The sequence below is a fragment of the Tympanuchus pallidicinctus genome, unplaced genomic scaffold (genome assembly GCF_026119805.1).
Source record: "Tympanuchus pallidicinctus isolate F22 unplaced genomic scaffold, pur_lepc_1.0 scaffold3, whole genome shotgun sequence".
Taxonomy (NCBI): Eukaryota; Metazoa; Chordata; class Aves; order Galliformes; family Phasianidae; genus Tympanuchus; species Tympanuchus pallidicinctus.
The window spans coordinates 81032481-81048537 of record NW_026294747.1 but is presented as its reverse complement, the minus strand read 5'-3'; the positions used below and the strand labels follow the sequence as shown (position 1 = coordinate 81048537).

The 16057-nt window shown below is 39.1% G+C and overlaps 1 protein-coding gene across 4 annotated transcripts in view; it reads right to left on the bottom strand.

The window, feature by feature from the left end:
- AKAP9 (A-kinase anchoring protein 9) overlaps positions 1–15819 on the bottom strand; it is a 100655-nt gene extending 84836 nt beyond the window's left edge. For 2 of the 4 annotated variants that reach the window (XM_052695692.1, XM_052695694.1), the window contains exon 1: positions 15612–15819. In XM_052695692.1, coding sequence (XP_052551652.1) covers positions 15612–15659 — 48 coding nt within the window. In that variant the 5' untranslated portion in view covers positions 15660–15819. The remainder of the gene's footprint in view (positions 1–15611) is intronic. The other 2 variants (XM_052695695.1, XM_052695696.1) reach the window with 1 other exon arrangement.
- Positions 15820–16057: the final 238 nt, after the last annotated feature.

Genomic DNA, 16057 nt, shown 5'->3' with positions numbered 1-16057 from the left:
TCTTAAAACAACTGTTTTAGCACCTGTTCTTCAATGAGCGTATTCTTACACCAGCTATATAACTATACATAGTTAAATCAGCTGCTGGAGATTCATTTAATTAATCCCCTGGAATTCTTTCAGGATAACAATTTATTTTCAGAAAACAATGGCAATGCCGTAACAGGTTAAGCATTTCAGTATGTCTATTTGGGTCTTTAAAAAAAAAAAAAAAAAGTGAAAATAACTGCCTTGCAGAACAGTAGTAGTCCAAAAAGCAGAGACAACAGTGTCATCATATACTACATGCTAGTACTAACTAAATCTCTATCTTGTTCAGCATTTCTTTTTCCCCCTCCACATCCTGCCATTCTTCCCCACGAAATATAGGAAAGCATTCTGACACCACAAAGCACTGGAAAAATAAGAGTCTCTCCCCTAAGCACAAGGTAAGACTAAATAAAAATCTGTTTCTGTAGTAATGGATGGAAAGAAAGGATTTCTCCTGGTAAAAAGAATGAAAGAAGTTATTTTACTGTCTAATATTTGGACCTTTTTCTCCTTAAAATCCTTCCTACCTTCAGTCAACTGTAATTTATCCTCCAGCAAAACAGGAACCATGTGTTTATTTTATGGGAACCCTAAAGTCACAAAGGAGTATAGTTTCAGCAGTCCACTGTTTTCCTATAAATGAAAAAGTATACTACTACAAAATGGCTCAGATTCATATTACTGTTTGCTTTGAATTGAAAGAAAATTACAATTGTCTCTAGCTCCTCTATAAACTCCTCTATAAATCAAAGGATAGATTGCAACTAAAGCTATGAATTTACATCATAGAAAATTGATTTAGTTCTCATTTTTGCTAGGTTTCTGATAAAAAAAAAAAAAAAAAAAAGAAAATACGTTAGATAGTATATTGAACTTCCTGGGTTGTGCAGAACCAGCCTGATCCTTCAAACAATGTCAAAGCATTTCTCTAAGGTGCTCTTAAACTCTGAGCTGGAACAGTCCCAAAGCTTCATGAAGTACCACTGAAGCAATCGCTTCTGACTGTGGTAGAACATCCTTCATTCACAGCAAGAGAAAGGCTTTGCAGTGCCAAACTTAATAAATTTTCACAGGAGCAAAATAAAGTTGGCAATGTGACAAAATAACATTGATAACTCAAAGAAATCACTTAAAAGCAAAATGTTCAAAATATGCAAAGGCTGGATACAGAAGCCTTTCATATCATTAAAAAAAAAAATAATAAAGTAGTTGGTTTCAAAAATCCCGTGCTATAAGCTTAGCAATTAAAAAAAAAAAAACATATAGAGTAGTTAACATACGATATTTAAACAATGCAACTTAAATACAACTACACAAATGTTTTCTCCAACTCAGAAACACACACAAATCACCGTCTATGGCCATCTGTGCTTGCCAGTTAGAAACCAACTGTAAAAATACAAAACTATGCAAAAGCAACAGTTGCCAATATCCCCACACAGCGCTTGTCCATCAAGTCACTGGCAACCCCAAGCCTGTATTTGTAACAGAGACACTGTCTTTGCTTACTAATTGTCTAATGCATAGGAGAGTCCAGGCTGACGTTTTACGTTTTTATGAAGAATGGTCTTTTAACACCGAACTAAAAAACAGAAAATGTAAAGCCTCATGAAGCAATGATTCTAGTGCTTCTAGCAATGGGATCCTAAATATAAACTATGTGCACTTCTGAGTACTAACAGACTGAGTTATATTCTGATGCATTTATGTATGAGATAACAAGTAGCAGAATGGTTACATTTATTTTGCAACTGTGGGGGAAAAAAAAAAAAAAAAAAAAAAACACTAGAAAAAAAATTACTTTGATCAGTTTCATGGCATTCATTACAATAATTTGAGTAGGTTCCCAATAAAATATTTAACCCATTTTTCCTATGCAGATACAGTTACATGGACACTATTACACAAATTAAAAATATATATATTATCTCCCTTAAACATAGTAATGAAGAGAGCACCCCAAATTAGAGATCCATTTTGGAAAGCACAGAAAAAGTGAAGCAGTATTAGGAATGATCTTAACTGATTGTCATTTTGCTGCCTAGTATTAAAAATGATAAATCTGTTGCACTGATAAGATCACTTCCTTTAAGGATGCAGTATAGAATGGAATAACAGAATAAGTAAAATCTGACTTGCTAAATAAGAGTATGTGCATTTAAAATATGGCTCACATCATCAGCAAAGAAACACAAGATAAAAAAAGCCCACACAATATATGCTGCAATGAAAAAATGACATGGGAAGGAATAGGAAAGCTGCAAAGGATTAGCTGTGCTGGTTTCCAGCAGCCCACAATCAGTATTTGACCACATCAGCCCATTACCACCTGGGATGACAGCCCTCATACTAGCAGATATGAAAAAAGGCACGCAGAAACAAAATTCTAATGATGCTTCCCAATTGTTTGCTCTTTGGTGAGCTGATCACTGACAGCTACTGTGAAATGCAGAAAATACATCATTTGCTTAGCAGTAACAAACGTGGCCTAAAAGACTGAGCACAGCATTGGAAAGCGACATAATTTTTTCCAAATTTGGATAATAACACAGGCAGAGTCACAGGTGTGCAGTAACAAGAAAACAAATTTCCTCATAAATATTGTGGGTTTTGGAATGATAACAAGATGATTGACTGCTCCCTACGGGCAAAATACATCTATAATGTTAACAATAAGCATCCTAGAAAAGACTGTAAGAAAAACGACAAACACTGATTCACCCAACATTATATAAACAAGTTCCTCAAATCTATTTAATGGGGATATAAATATGACCACCTTCATCACTCACTGAACACTGTCCATTTTTCACATAAAATAAGGACAGCTTCTGTTGGAAAGAACTGTTGAAAACAAGTCAAGCAATACTACATCTACATCCACATAGCCCTCCACCTGATAGTTCTTTACTTTGGAATACTTTACTTTGTAAACTTTTACTTTTTATTCCTAATGTAATATTTAATGTTCTAAAAGAAATCAAAGCATGTAACACTTGACCACCTTTACTGGATATGAGATGATAGTACTCAAACCACTGTAAGTTCTTCTTTGAGAAGTATTAACCTATTATGAGTGACTGAATTGAATACCACACCACTGAGGTTTAAGCAACCTGTCTCCTATCAGACACTCAGACCAGACTAGTTACAAACCTGAGCAACCCATCCTTGCTGTGAAGCTGGAAACATTCCATGAATTCAAGGTAGGTCAGGGAATATATTTTAATTTTTTTTTTTCTTAACACTGAATACAATGTTAACTTTGAAAAGTTAAGAAAACTCTAAACAGGGGATACGTGTACATGCATACAAATGGCAGACATTAATTTGTTGGTGTTTGTTAATAAGATAACACTGAAGCAAAAGAACTCTATGTAGATGAGTATGCAAGGTGCTGGTGGAAATCTTAACACTTTAAAGATACAAAGGACTCAACCTTTGGACAGCAAATGTACAGAGCTCTGTTTGCATGAAGGAATCACTGCCCCCCCGCAGACTCAGCACAACCACAGGCAGTCCGGCTTCGTCCTCATGGGCATAAGCAAACACATAACACAGTATTCTGTACTTCTAGCTCCAATCTGGGAATACTGTAGCATCTTCTCTCCCTTCTTCAACTTGAAGTTCAATCACAAAACAAAACAAAGTCCTTTGCTTCAATTCATTAACTGCTCTCTCTAACTTTAGTTCTGAATTTGCTGAAGGCACACTCCTTCCTCTTCTCCACTTCTTTAACAAGAATATCAAACACTACTGGCCACAGTTTCAATATCTGAAGAACACTACTGGACACCAGATGGCTTCTGTATTATCACTCTGAGCACAGCAGTCCCAACAGTTGTCTAACTTTCCTTGCTATCAACTCACTCAAGACATCCAGCTACATTTTGATTGCAAAAAGGCTATAAAAGATCATATGTTTTCCTAAAGTCAAGATAAACAACATCCAATGTTCTTTCCTTGTGCACTCATCTCACTCTGAAAGACAGTTAATTTGCATTTGATAAACTATCACCCTTGTACCCAAAACCAGCTTCCAGATCTGTTCCATATTCTTCCCAAACACCACAACTAGTCTGACCTTGCTATAGCTCCCCACATACTCCTTCTTGACTTTCTTCAAGACAGGTTTGATGTTTATTTCTCTACTCCATTGGAATCTCCTAATTACTATGAACTTTCAAAGATGAGAGGGAAGAGCCTCATAATGACAGCAGATGGCTCTTGCCAGGATGCTTGGATACATCATGCTCAGTCCCATAAATTTTTGTACGTCAGATTTGCTTAAGCAGTTCCCAGCTTGACCTATACTGTACACAATGCTTCATTCACTCCAACTCTGCCATTACACTTGGGGACCTGGGAAGTCCAAGAACAGTCCTTATCATTAAAGAGACAGAAAAGTCCCTGAGAATTGCTTCCATGTCCTTTTGTAACCAGATCATTTGTCAGGATTACAATGAATTCTAAGCCTTTTCACAGGGTTTGCCATTCACTTCAGCTTAGTGCTGCACGCATATAGCCATGCATTCTTTCCACAGACAATAATGAAGTTACTGAGTGACACAGACCTCTTTAAGATTGTGCTTGAAAGACCACCTACTTTGAGATGAAGCCATTAAAAACAAAACAAAATAAAACAATTCTATGAACAATTTTTCATTTAGCCCTAACCACCAAATGATTATTATAACTAGATGAAATCTTTAGTTTGCTTGTATGATGACAGCAGTGTCAAGAATCTTAACACCACAGTGACTTTCAACAATAAATTCTGTATGAATCAGCCCTACTTACCTAAAGGCACTCTCATATCAGTAATTACACAGATCCCCAGGGACCTTATTATTACATTTAGACTAAATAACTCATTTAGACAAGTCTGTTTCTTTTAAAGAGGAATTTTTTCAAGGACTTTGAGATCTCCTGATTATAAGCAGTCTTGCTGCTCATGGCAGCCTTGGTTATGGTGTGTTAATGAAGCTTTGTTATAGCTTCCAGAGGGCCAGAGTTGGGAGAACAAGCAGTTTCTCAAAAATTATTAATACTGATTAGAATCCTACAAGAAGAGAAAACAAAAACAAAAAAACACAACAAACCAAACAAACAAAAATTAGGAGAATGCTGTAGTAAGACAACAGGCAACACTGCTTCTTGTAGGATCTTAATCAATACTCAGTGCAGTTCACTCTTCCATAACACTCGATGCATACACAGCTTCAAATTCTAATTCATTAACTTAAAGGACTACCATAAGTGGAGTATAAAGCTTTAAAGATGCAGAGAGATGGAGGCAGCTAAGGACAGGCATAGAGAGAATTTGCATCTAAAGAGGCTTTGTCCAGACTTCTCTACATAGCTAATGGAAGAAAAACATATAAGAAGCATTTGTCATTTCTGGTTTGTGTTGATGCTACTAGAAAGGAGCTGTAGCTGGCTGCATATTTTCCCTGACCAGCAGGACTCCTGCACTTCACAGCAGTGCGTATTTTTCTTTTCTCCTGCACTGCAACGTTTAATCTATATGCTAAATGAAGAAGAGTTTATTAGAACTTGGTTGAAAAGAGCTGAAGAGAGCATTTGTTGGAAAAAAAAAAAAAAAAACCAACACATTAATAACTCATTTTCTTTGAGTCTCTGTGTACTGCTTATATTACCTTGATTTTTGTAAATTCAACCTTTTTCATCCTAAGAGGAAAGAGAATATATAATGGCAAAAAATTTTATTCTGCTGTAATATATTTCAGTTGTATTTATGTAGAACACATAAATAGAGCTTTTTTCTAATTTACACGTCTTTTCCTTTCTGAAGAAAAATGTAACAAAATGAAAATCTCTATCAGAATTATTTAAAAATCAAAAACTGAACAAACTGATTTAAAGATAGAGATAATACATAAAAGAAGAGAATAAAGCACAGTAAGACCTGAATATTTTTGCTCATATTTACTTTCTCATTAACTAAGAAATCTGAAGGAAGAGGATTCCTTCAGAACATATAGGGGATGTGTAAGCACAGCTTTATTAATAACCAGCACAAGACTATCAGCTTTTTCAAGTTGACAAGCGACATGAAGCTGATACAGAATTTGCAAGGTTACATCCTTGGCAACAAGGCAATCAGCTTTTCGGCTACAGATCAGCAGTTTAAATTCTGTTCAAGCTAAGCATGGAAGGACAGGCATTCCTTGTGACGTGATGACATCGAATCAGTTACAGAGGGCAATGTTTTCAGAAAAATTAGTGCTGAGATCTCCAAAGTAGTCTGATCCAGCTTTAGGAAGTTACTGGAAGGAACTGTGGCAATCTCTGGGCTCTAAATCTGGGTAGAAACTAAAATTGATAATTTCCATTTTGTAACAAATGAAGGTTGGGTTTTCCTTTTTTTTTATTTTTAATAAATTATAAAACAGTGCTAAATAAGTCAAACTCATTTTCTCCTTCTATTTATATTACTCTTACATGAATTCATACCATGTGGCACATCTGAGACTGAATGGCCAGAGCAAGAATGAATCCCCCAGACACAGCAGGTTTGTGAGAAAGCCTCCCTGAGAGAAAGCGCAGACGAGAGGGAGGAACCAACTGTACGAATTTCATGCTCAGTATGCAAGAATTGACAGACATGTACCACTTTGACAGGCTTATGTTATTATTATTATTATTTTTAATAACACATTGCTGAATCGTGAGGGAAAAGTGGGCTCACAAAAGGCACTGATATTGTTCAGAGGAATCCAGGCTATTTGTCTACGAACTTCACTTTTTCTTCCCCCTTTCTTAATTTAAATGCAAAATACAATTCATAGAATGCATACTGAGTAATGAAGAAAACCTAGGAAACACATCACCCTTTGATGAGTCTTGTACCAGGAATTCCATTCTCCCTAAAACACACCAACCCACGCTTGCTGTCACAACATAGTGCTGAACATATGAAGGCAAAGTTTACTTATTATTTTTGTAGAGCATTGCTTGCAGTGGTAGGTATTTCTCCTATATAACTTTTAAGTGAAAACACGTATTCTCAATGTTAAGTCAGCTGACTTTGGCAATACAAATGGCTTTAAAAACATTTAAATAATTTTCTCAAGCTCTGTAGTTGGACACACAGGATTTCTTCACAGAGAAGCATAAGTGCAAGGACAAGTAAAAGCTTCAAGAAACAAACCAAGGATAAAGATATAACCATTTCTGTTAATTTATAGCCTGCCAGGAAAATCAGCATTGAGTAAGTTCTTCAGCAACTTATTCTACTCATTGCATTTTATCAGTATTTATATAGAAACACAGTCTTAGAATTCCAACTATAATGCTCTCTCAGCTCTCCACTGGTCTTGGTTCTTCAGATCAGGATTCTAATTTTAGCTATACACTGCAATTTTGCCCTACCAATAGTTTTCATCAAATGCATTTTTTTTCCCCTAGAAATATTACCAAAACACTATACCATCCTTTCAGAATTATTATCCCTAATTGTGGAGAGTTGAAGAAATTTCTTCAAGTTTTGAGGTTTAGGAGCACTGTCCAAGAGATCACATTCTGTTTGCTTTGTGATGTTGCAACAAATTGAGTTTACTACAATTGTGGCTGAGCTTGGTGTTTGGTTTCCAGACTCTCATAGACTTTTGCTCAGCTCACAACTATTGAAAGTGTTCTTCCTGGAAGCTTTTGCTGGTGTCCTGATGAAAGCAGGGAAAGTGGAAGCATACAGTCTCTTTTTTTAAGACACCAAGAATTCTAAGAAATCTAAGCATTTTACATATATTTCTTTTTTCACTTCACAACACAAAATGTCAGGCTCTCAAAAAGTCATGTGAACAATGCAGATTAAGATTTCTTTTCAGAAATGGAAAAATAAGAACCATCAACAAAATATGACATGCCAGCACTTTGCAGGCAGCATGCAAGTATTTCATCATGATAAATTTCAATCACGTTTCAACATAACAGTCAAAAGACTGCAATTACCAGATGAGTTTTACTGTGGTATACTTACCAACACAACTGAGCACATTTGGAGTTTCACACTACCTGGTACCATTAAATAAGTGATCTAGAAACTAATATGTAGAAATACATCTAACTCCCTAGTTATGGGACAGACATTTAAGACAGCATTTTCAGCCCCTTAATTAGGACTCCCAACAATTGTGTTACTAGTACATAATCTTACAGTGTAAATAAGCTAAAACAACAAAGTTGCACCTGCTTCATAAGCCTTTTTTTTTTTTTGTCCTTATTTCCATCAGATTTTTCACTATCATAAACAGTAAGATGTGATAGTATTATAGTAACCACGTCAATCTGCAGTTAATATCTCTGTACACAAATATTTAAAGGAACCTATTTGTTAGGATATTTCCTTGTGGTGGGGGGGGAGAAACAGACAGAAAACCACAACCATCCAACACTAAAGGAAATAACCAACCAAAAAACACCAAAACAACCATGGAACTATTCAGGGATCTTTAGTAAAATCTACATATGCCAAAAAGTCTGATCCATCTCCCTTGAAATATCAGATGTACTCAACAGAAAGCACTTTAGGAGGAATTCAAATCGGCACTCACACTTACCGTCAAGTCAGTATAAACAAACTTGTCTAGACACTGTTATAAGCAAGAGAAACAAATGTTGCAGTCGCCTCTGTTTTGCTATTGCAACACCCTTACTAAGAAAATAAGAATAAGTAGCTGGAAAGCCACTAAGTAGAGGTCTAGCGTCAACATAAAGAAATGCTTGAATATAGGAAAAGAGCAAGTTTTCTCCTTTCCTTACTGCAATGCTTTCTTACCACATACAGCAAGAAAACATTCTAAATTGCCTTTTTTAAATGCAATTAATTGTTTCATAGTGTTTCGAACAACACCATGTTGCAAATTCTCTCATTTTCTTGTAAAATTCATTGGGAATCTTGGATTGAAGTTCAGTGCTCTCTAGATCAGGTATAGAAAAAAGGTTATTTTGGATTGATATTTACCTGTATCATAAGAACAAAGCATTTCTTCAAGCTCATCCTACCTTGCATCACTACTGTATGGCAGACAGGTAATTTAGAGCTTTGTATAAAAGGGTAATTTAAGATGAGTAACTAAACTCCGTACTGAAAGCTAGAATAGATCCCTGGAGTGAGGAAAATAGGGCTCAAACCTACAAAACTGCAGAAAAAAAATGGAGAACACGCCTAAAAAAAGGAAGAATCCTAGCAGCCCATAAAAGAACTCAAGTTCAGTACTTCAGTTCAAGTCTTTTTTTAACAGGGATCCCACGAACTCCTGAAGAAACTTGAACACAATGGAGAAAAATTTAACTTTTCTCCCCTTGTTTTTTCAAAAAAGAAACAAACAAACAAAAATAACCAGAACACCCACAAAGGAGAACTGAGAAAACAGTGTTCTATTGCTTGGTTCTATTACCCCACAGAACAATTAAGTATTTAAAAAAAAAAAAAAAACAACAACAACCTCAACTAACTTCTCTGCCATTACAGGATGAATTTATGCCCCAAATACAATTTCACAAGGTTACCTTTCAGTCTGATCGTTAATTGAAGTTTATGCATAACCCTAATAACAATGAATTATACAAAACACATTTTCATCTCAAATGTATACAAATGATAAAATGCAAAGACATCCACTGTTCTGAACTACAGCAAAAAAGTCCCTCTCTCACACGTAGGCAATTTCTGCCTTATCTACCTTTACAATTAGGCACTTTATCTCCAGGGTAACTCACAGTCCTTGCATCTGTGACACACACACAAAAAATAGTATCAGTATCTGATTTTCTCTGTGACACGGAAATCAGTTCTTAAGCTTAAGTACATTCATAATCTAAGTACACACAGACAAACCTCCTACTATTTGCATTTAGAATTGACAGACATGCAAAAGTTACTATTGAAGCCTGCACAAGATGAAGATGAACCAAAATAACAAGTTTGAAAGGACCTGGGAGGAGAAATAGCTTAAAGACACACAAGAAGAATGCCTAGAAACAAGGCAGGATCCTCACAGCTTTGTGAAAATCTTCAGGTGCAAGAAAATTGCTTCCCCCATATAAACAATCTTAAAAGCTCTTTTCTTTGTTAGAGCACATTTTCATAGTTTCACTGCACTCTCCTGCTTCTTTCTAAACAAAGAGATAAGGCAATCTGAGATGACATCTGTTGAGCAAAAGCTCACCCACACTTTTGTTGGTCAGCCTGCCTTCCCCTTCCGTTTCTTTCTCTCTTGTCCAGCAGTACCCATACAACACCTTCAGATACAGATGCAATCCAGCACCATTCCTTTTCTGAAGGCTGCCAACCCATAAAGCTGCTTTCCTCCATCGTTTGTAATGAGAAACAGCAACGAGTAGGGCTTTATAATGAAATTAGCACTTCTTGATAAGGTTGAATATAATTTCTTGGTTTAAGAGAAAAGCAGAGCAAGGAAATGTAGACCAAAAACAAAATTCCCCCTGCCAGGAGTTTGTTTAATTGTTTTTGTTCAGGTTACTGAAGGCAGACAGATGGCGAACAAAATGAATAGTCTGTACCTGAAGGCAAAAGAGGACATGTTAGTAAGTCAGCTCTTTCACAAAATATAAGGTTTCAATGTATTTAATTCATTTTCTGTGATGAAAAGCTCTTAATAACCAGTAAGACACTGCTTTTTTTTTTTTTTTTTTTTTTTTCCTTGAGTAAACTGCAGGGAATTTAAAAGGCTGTGTTTTATAAACACAAACTACATGTTAAGTTCTTCTGGGAGTTTTAAATTAAAGCTTTAATCACTGTGGCACATCATTATTTAATGTTCTGCTTTAGTCTTAAACTTAAAACACATGCACAAAACAACAAAAACCAAACACCTGGAAAAACAAACAAGCCAAGAAAAACGTTCAACTCAACAGCTTTCTCTAAGAAATCCAAAATTTCTCAGCCTGAAAAGGCCAGAGATGAGGATGTTAAACCTTCCTCTGCCCTGAAGACAGTAAGACGTATGAAAGCAAACTGCCAACATTCTCAGACTCCTAAGCAATGCTGCTCTAATGACATATATTCTCATCTTCAGACACCAGAAAACTGCATGACCAGAAGACAAAGTCTGCAATTATTTCTTTTTATTGTTCAATTTGTGAAGGTGGCTTGTCAGATTTGTTATATAACCTGTATAAATTGTCCACTGAGTGCTGGCATTGCTTCCCAAAACTACTTCACTGCCCCAACTACTCAGTGACTCATGGTATAGATAAAAAGCATTCACTACAGTCACAGCATCTCATCTGTGCTCAAACAGAGCAGATATGTTTAATTACATTTTAATTACAGTAGACAGTTCCTTATTTCGTAGGACTGTTCAACAATTATTGCATTTTTTCAAGCACTACAGCAAGAATGTATTACAAATATCCACAGAGCACTTGAAAGTTAGGACAGCGAGTAATGGAACTCACTAACTCCGCAAGTGAAATCCTAGACCAACCTGCAGAATCTACCCAGTAAATTAATGTCTTCACTCATCCACCTCCCATAACAAAAAAAACAAACAAACAAAAACACACACAAAAAAGCATACAGCTGAGGGTGAACCCTTTCTACTCCCCTTCAAGACTGTAAACTGGACTCTTCTCTAAAACTTGGTGTTGATGGTTCTACATCTCTTATTTTAACCAGTTTTAATAGCTGTGAGGTTCAGTGCCTTGCAGAACAATGTGGCAGGAATGCTTCTGTCATTGCAAGACTATAAGTGTGTCTGCCTTTAACATAATTATATCTATACAATTATATACACATATAAATAAAATGATATATGAAATATATTTATGAAAATGAAAATATTTTATTTAAAAAATAAATAGTCAAAATCCTCACGCATTTTCTTACAGAGAAATCAGAGTCCTCAACATTTTCATTCTGAAACTAGCAAACTACTGTGTACAGATCTGGAAGGTGATCAAAACATTGCAACATCCTGATACGAAAGCTAGATCGTAAAGTGCTAAATAAATACATAAAATTAACAAACTCAACCACCACAAACAGTATCCTCTTTAATGTTACATGAGATTTCCAGGCAAACTGATACATACAGGCGTGCACAGGTATAAATCAACATGTTCAACCACCAAGCCCTTGTCTTTTGCAGGATCAGGTGTACCTACATAAAGTCAGGCAGTCAACAATATTCCAGAATCTCTTAGGCAAGGCACACAATACATCTGACTGATTTCTGAGTTCACTGTGTTTTGGAGGCACTGATCAACTTCACAGCATGCATATATACTTCTGCTGCTGGCACAAATCTCCCTTCTACCACAGCCAACCCTGCTTCCCTTAACTAGCCAATCTGACACACACCTTTCCTGGATTCTGGATTTTCTTGAGCCAAGATAATCAGTTCAGGCTCTAAATAAAGAAAAGCTTGTTTCGGGAGACTGCAGTTCTATAAAGGCACAAAGAGACCACTTTAATTTAAGGTAAACAGACATTCATCAACTCCGGGTTAATACCCAGCACATTTATCTTGTGGCAAAGGATGGTGAATGACTACAGGTCTGGAAAAGAGAGCATATAATTAGCCACATTTGACTTCATGCCTCCCTTGCTATCGCAGGTTTGTAACAGACAGAGTAACGTATGCTGCAGCTTCACCAAACCTCTGTTACGAAGCAGTCCCAGAAAGTCAGCAGATACACATAAATGTTGGTACAACTCTATCAAGAGCTTATCCTATTTTTCAGATGACTTCCCAGGTAAGGCTGAGCCCTATTCTGTCAGGCTGGAGCGCCCTTAGCACCATGTAATCAAGGTATGATTCACAATGCTGCTTCTCATTTCCAAAAATACTACAAAGAAGACTCCAAGGAAATTTCCATTGCAAAGAATGCACTTGTGATAGACTTCTCTGCAAAAGATTTGTGTAGGGAGACAGCATCATATGAAGACATCCAGTAAAACAAAGCTCACACAAAACCAAACTTCACAGCTAGTACTCAACACTATGATGAGAAAATCACCTAACAACTGTTTTCCAGAAAGACCACACACTGCTTAACAACACACACACACACACACACACACACAGTCTTGGCACTACTTTTAAAGGAAAAAAAGACCTAGGAATCTAAGTCCCATTTTTGAATAATAACTTAGCAGTGTACTTACCATCTCCACTGCACCCCTCATTGGCCTTCCTACTCATCCCACACTTACTATAATGTCCTGTTTATATTTTAAGTTTAGATTTTCCTAGAAGAAGCATCAAAGTACCTGCAGTATAGCAATGGAACATATATTTGAACATGTTTCTCCTGCTATTTAAACAGCTTTCAATGGTTAGGATCAAAAGTTTTTTGGATGCTTGTTGCTGTATTTTGCAGAAAATATTCACGGGAGCAAAGCAGTTCTGGGAGACACACTGACCATGAATGTGAATGTGCCTGTATCCTTGAAAAAGAGAAAAGCAGCTGCAGTAGCAACTCCTGCTTCCATTCTCCACTAACACAGTTCCCTCTTTTCTCTCTTCAGCAGTGACACTCGTCACTGGAAGACTAAGACGCAGTCTCCACTGTACAACACATTTAATTACACTATTCATGCATTTAAATAAAAAAAAGAGAAGAAAAAGGAGGATAAACAGTGTAGAGAATGCCAGTGCAATATCTGAAAAGCTAACAGTGCTTTTACAGTCTCTTGTTATGTAAAATATGTATAGATTTAAAGAGTTGCAGTGATTTTAACTACAGGGGAAGCCTAAAACCATAGGATGTTAAAGTGTTCAGGAATATATTTCTTAAGTTTCAACCAGAAAAGGCTAGAAGAAGGGCAACAATAATGATGGTGTCCCTAAAGTGTAAAATAAGTTACTGAAATGCACACATGCCTTTTCTCAAAGCAAGCAGGAATATAAAAAAGCAGCACATCAAGGAAGGTGATCCTCCCCCTCCTCTGCCCAGGAGTACTGTGTCCAGTTCTGGGCCTCTCTGTTCAAAACTCATAGAGACAGTCCAGCAGAGATGGATTAGGGCCTGGAGCATCTCCCTTATGAGGAACAGTGGAGACATCTGCAACTGTTCAGCACAGAGAAGACTGGGGGGGGAATCTTATTTACAAATTTTTAAAGGGTGGAAGTCAAGTCAATAGGGCTAGGCTCTTTTCAGTTGTGTGCAGCAATAAAACAAGGGGCAGTGGGCAGAAAAATGGAATATGGGAAGTTCCATATAGATATGAGCAAGAATTTTACTGTGAGGGTAACAGAGACTAGAACAGGCTAGAGAGACTGCTCTGGAAATAGGAGATATTCAACAGCCACCTGAAAACTTTTCTGTGTGACCCACTGTAGGGAACCTGCTTTAGCTGGGGGCAGGGCTCAACGATCTCCAGAGGTCCCTTCCAAACCCTGCAGTTCTGCAATTCAGTGATATAGAGGTTCCCTCTTGAGCCTCAACTTCTGGTTCACTCCTCAGAAATTGTCAGTAATTTTCCATGTTAATACCAGGCCAATACAAACAAAAAAACCTGGTGATAAATTATTCACTGTGCTTTGAAATATTAGCAAATTTACTCCCATTATTCTCTCTGTGAAGAAGAATCAGCCAGCCTAGCTGCCTCTGAGTGCACTGCTGCTGCCACTGCCCACCACATCCCTGCCATGGCTGGGGCTGAGCTGAAAGACCCTTCAGATCCCTTCCAAATCAAACCAGCACATGGTTCTTGTGGCACTTAAACACTGTGGGGGCTCCAAGTATTCTCCAACAGGTGTTCCTGTTCCTTACAGCTTCACCTACAAGACTTTACCCCTGTGCTTTTGGAACTGCCTTTCAAAAGAAGCAGAAACAAAAGAATTGCCAAGTTTTTTACTAAGGCAGCATAATGCTTCACAGCTCAACTACACACCCGTCTCCATCGGCTACATGCGCAGGCAACGACGCTATTTCACAGCCGGATCTTCAGACTGCCCTTCCCTTTAGGCTTTAGCTGGGGGTGATTCCAGCCACGCCGGGTAGGTACGTGAGTTACTAGCGTTACAAAGCTCTGATCCCTGTCACTCAGCAACAATCGCCCGAAGGGACCAGACAGTGCCTGATGTCAGGGTACTCATTTTCACCTGATTTTCCTACCGCCGTCGCTCATCATGTCCTGCCCCCGGCCACGCAGGCGCTTCCCCTCAGGCTCCTCTGGACCCCCGGCCCCCGCCTCGAGCGGTGCCCGCGGCACATCGCCGGCGGCAGCTCTAATCCCGGGCCCTAAGAGGTATTAATGCCGCGCTCAGGAGCAGCTGCCGCTTCTATAAACTTCCTTAAAGGTTTACAGGGAGTTGCCCTGGCTTAAGAGGCAGACGGGAGGGTGTCTCGGTCAGCCCTCCTCCCCGCCCCGGGCTGCCACCTCCCGGCCCCGTCGCGACACCTGCGGTCTCGTTGAACCAAGGCGAGCCGAACCCACGGCGGGAGCTGGGTGCGCGTCGGAGGGCGGCACAAAGCGCATCCTCCGCGGCTTTGTTCGAAGCGGGTCCCGCTGTAGCCCCGCTGCGCGCCGCAGACCGCGCTCCCCCCAGCCTCCCCGCCCCCGTCGAGCCGCAGCCGCCTCCCACCTTGGCTTTGCCAGCCTCCAGCTTCTTCAGCCGCTCCTCGTCCTCCATGGCGTCTGTGCGGGGAGAGCAGAGCGTTATGGGCGGTGGCAGGCGGGCACACCCCCCTCAGCCGAGACACGCGCAGCTCGCTGTCCTTTCCTGTCCCGTCTCACAGCGACGACAGCTGCCGTGGCGGAGACACCGGCGCCGCCATCTTCATCTCCACGTAAACACGCGGCCGGGGAAAGTGACGTGGCTGCCAGCTCCTCCTCCCGCCGCCATCCTTTCCCGCCCAACCGCAGCGCCTCCGGCCCGGGCTCAGTCCACTCCCGCTGAGGCGGCTCTGAGGCGGCGGCGGCGGCCGTGCACCGCTGAACCCCACCGCCAGGGGGGAGCGGCGAGGGCAGCGGCGCGGCACACCCCCTCCACAGCCCTGCTCGGGGCGGGGGGCTGCCTCTCGCACAAAG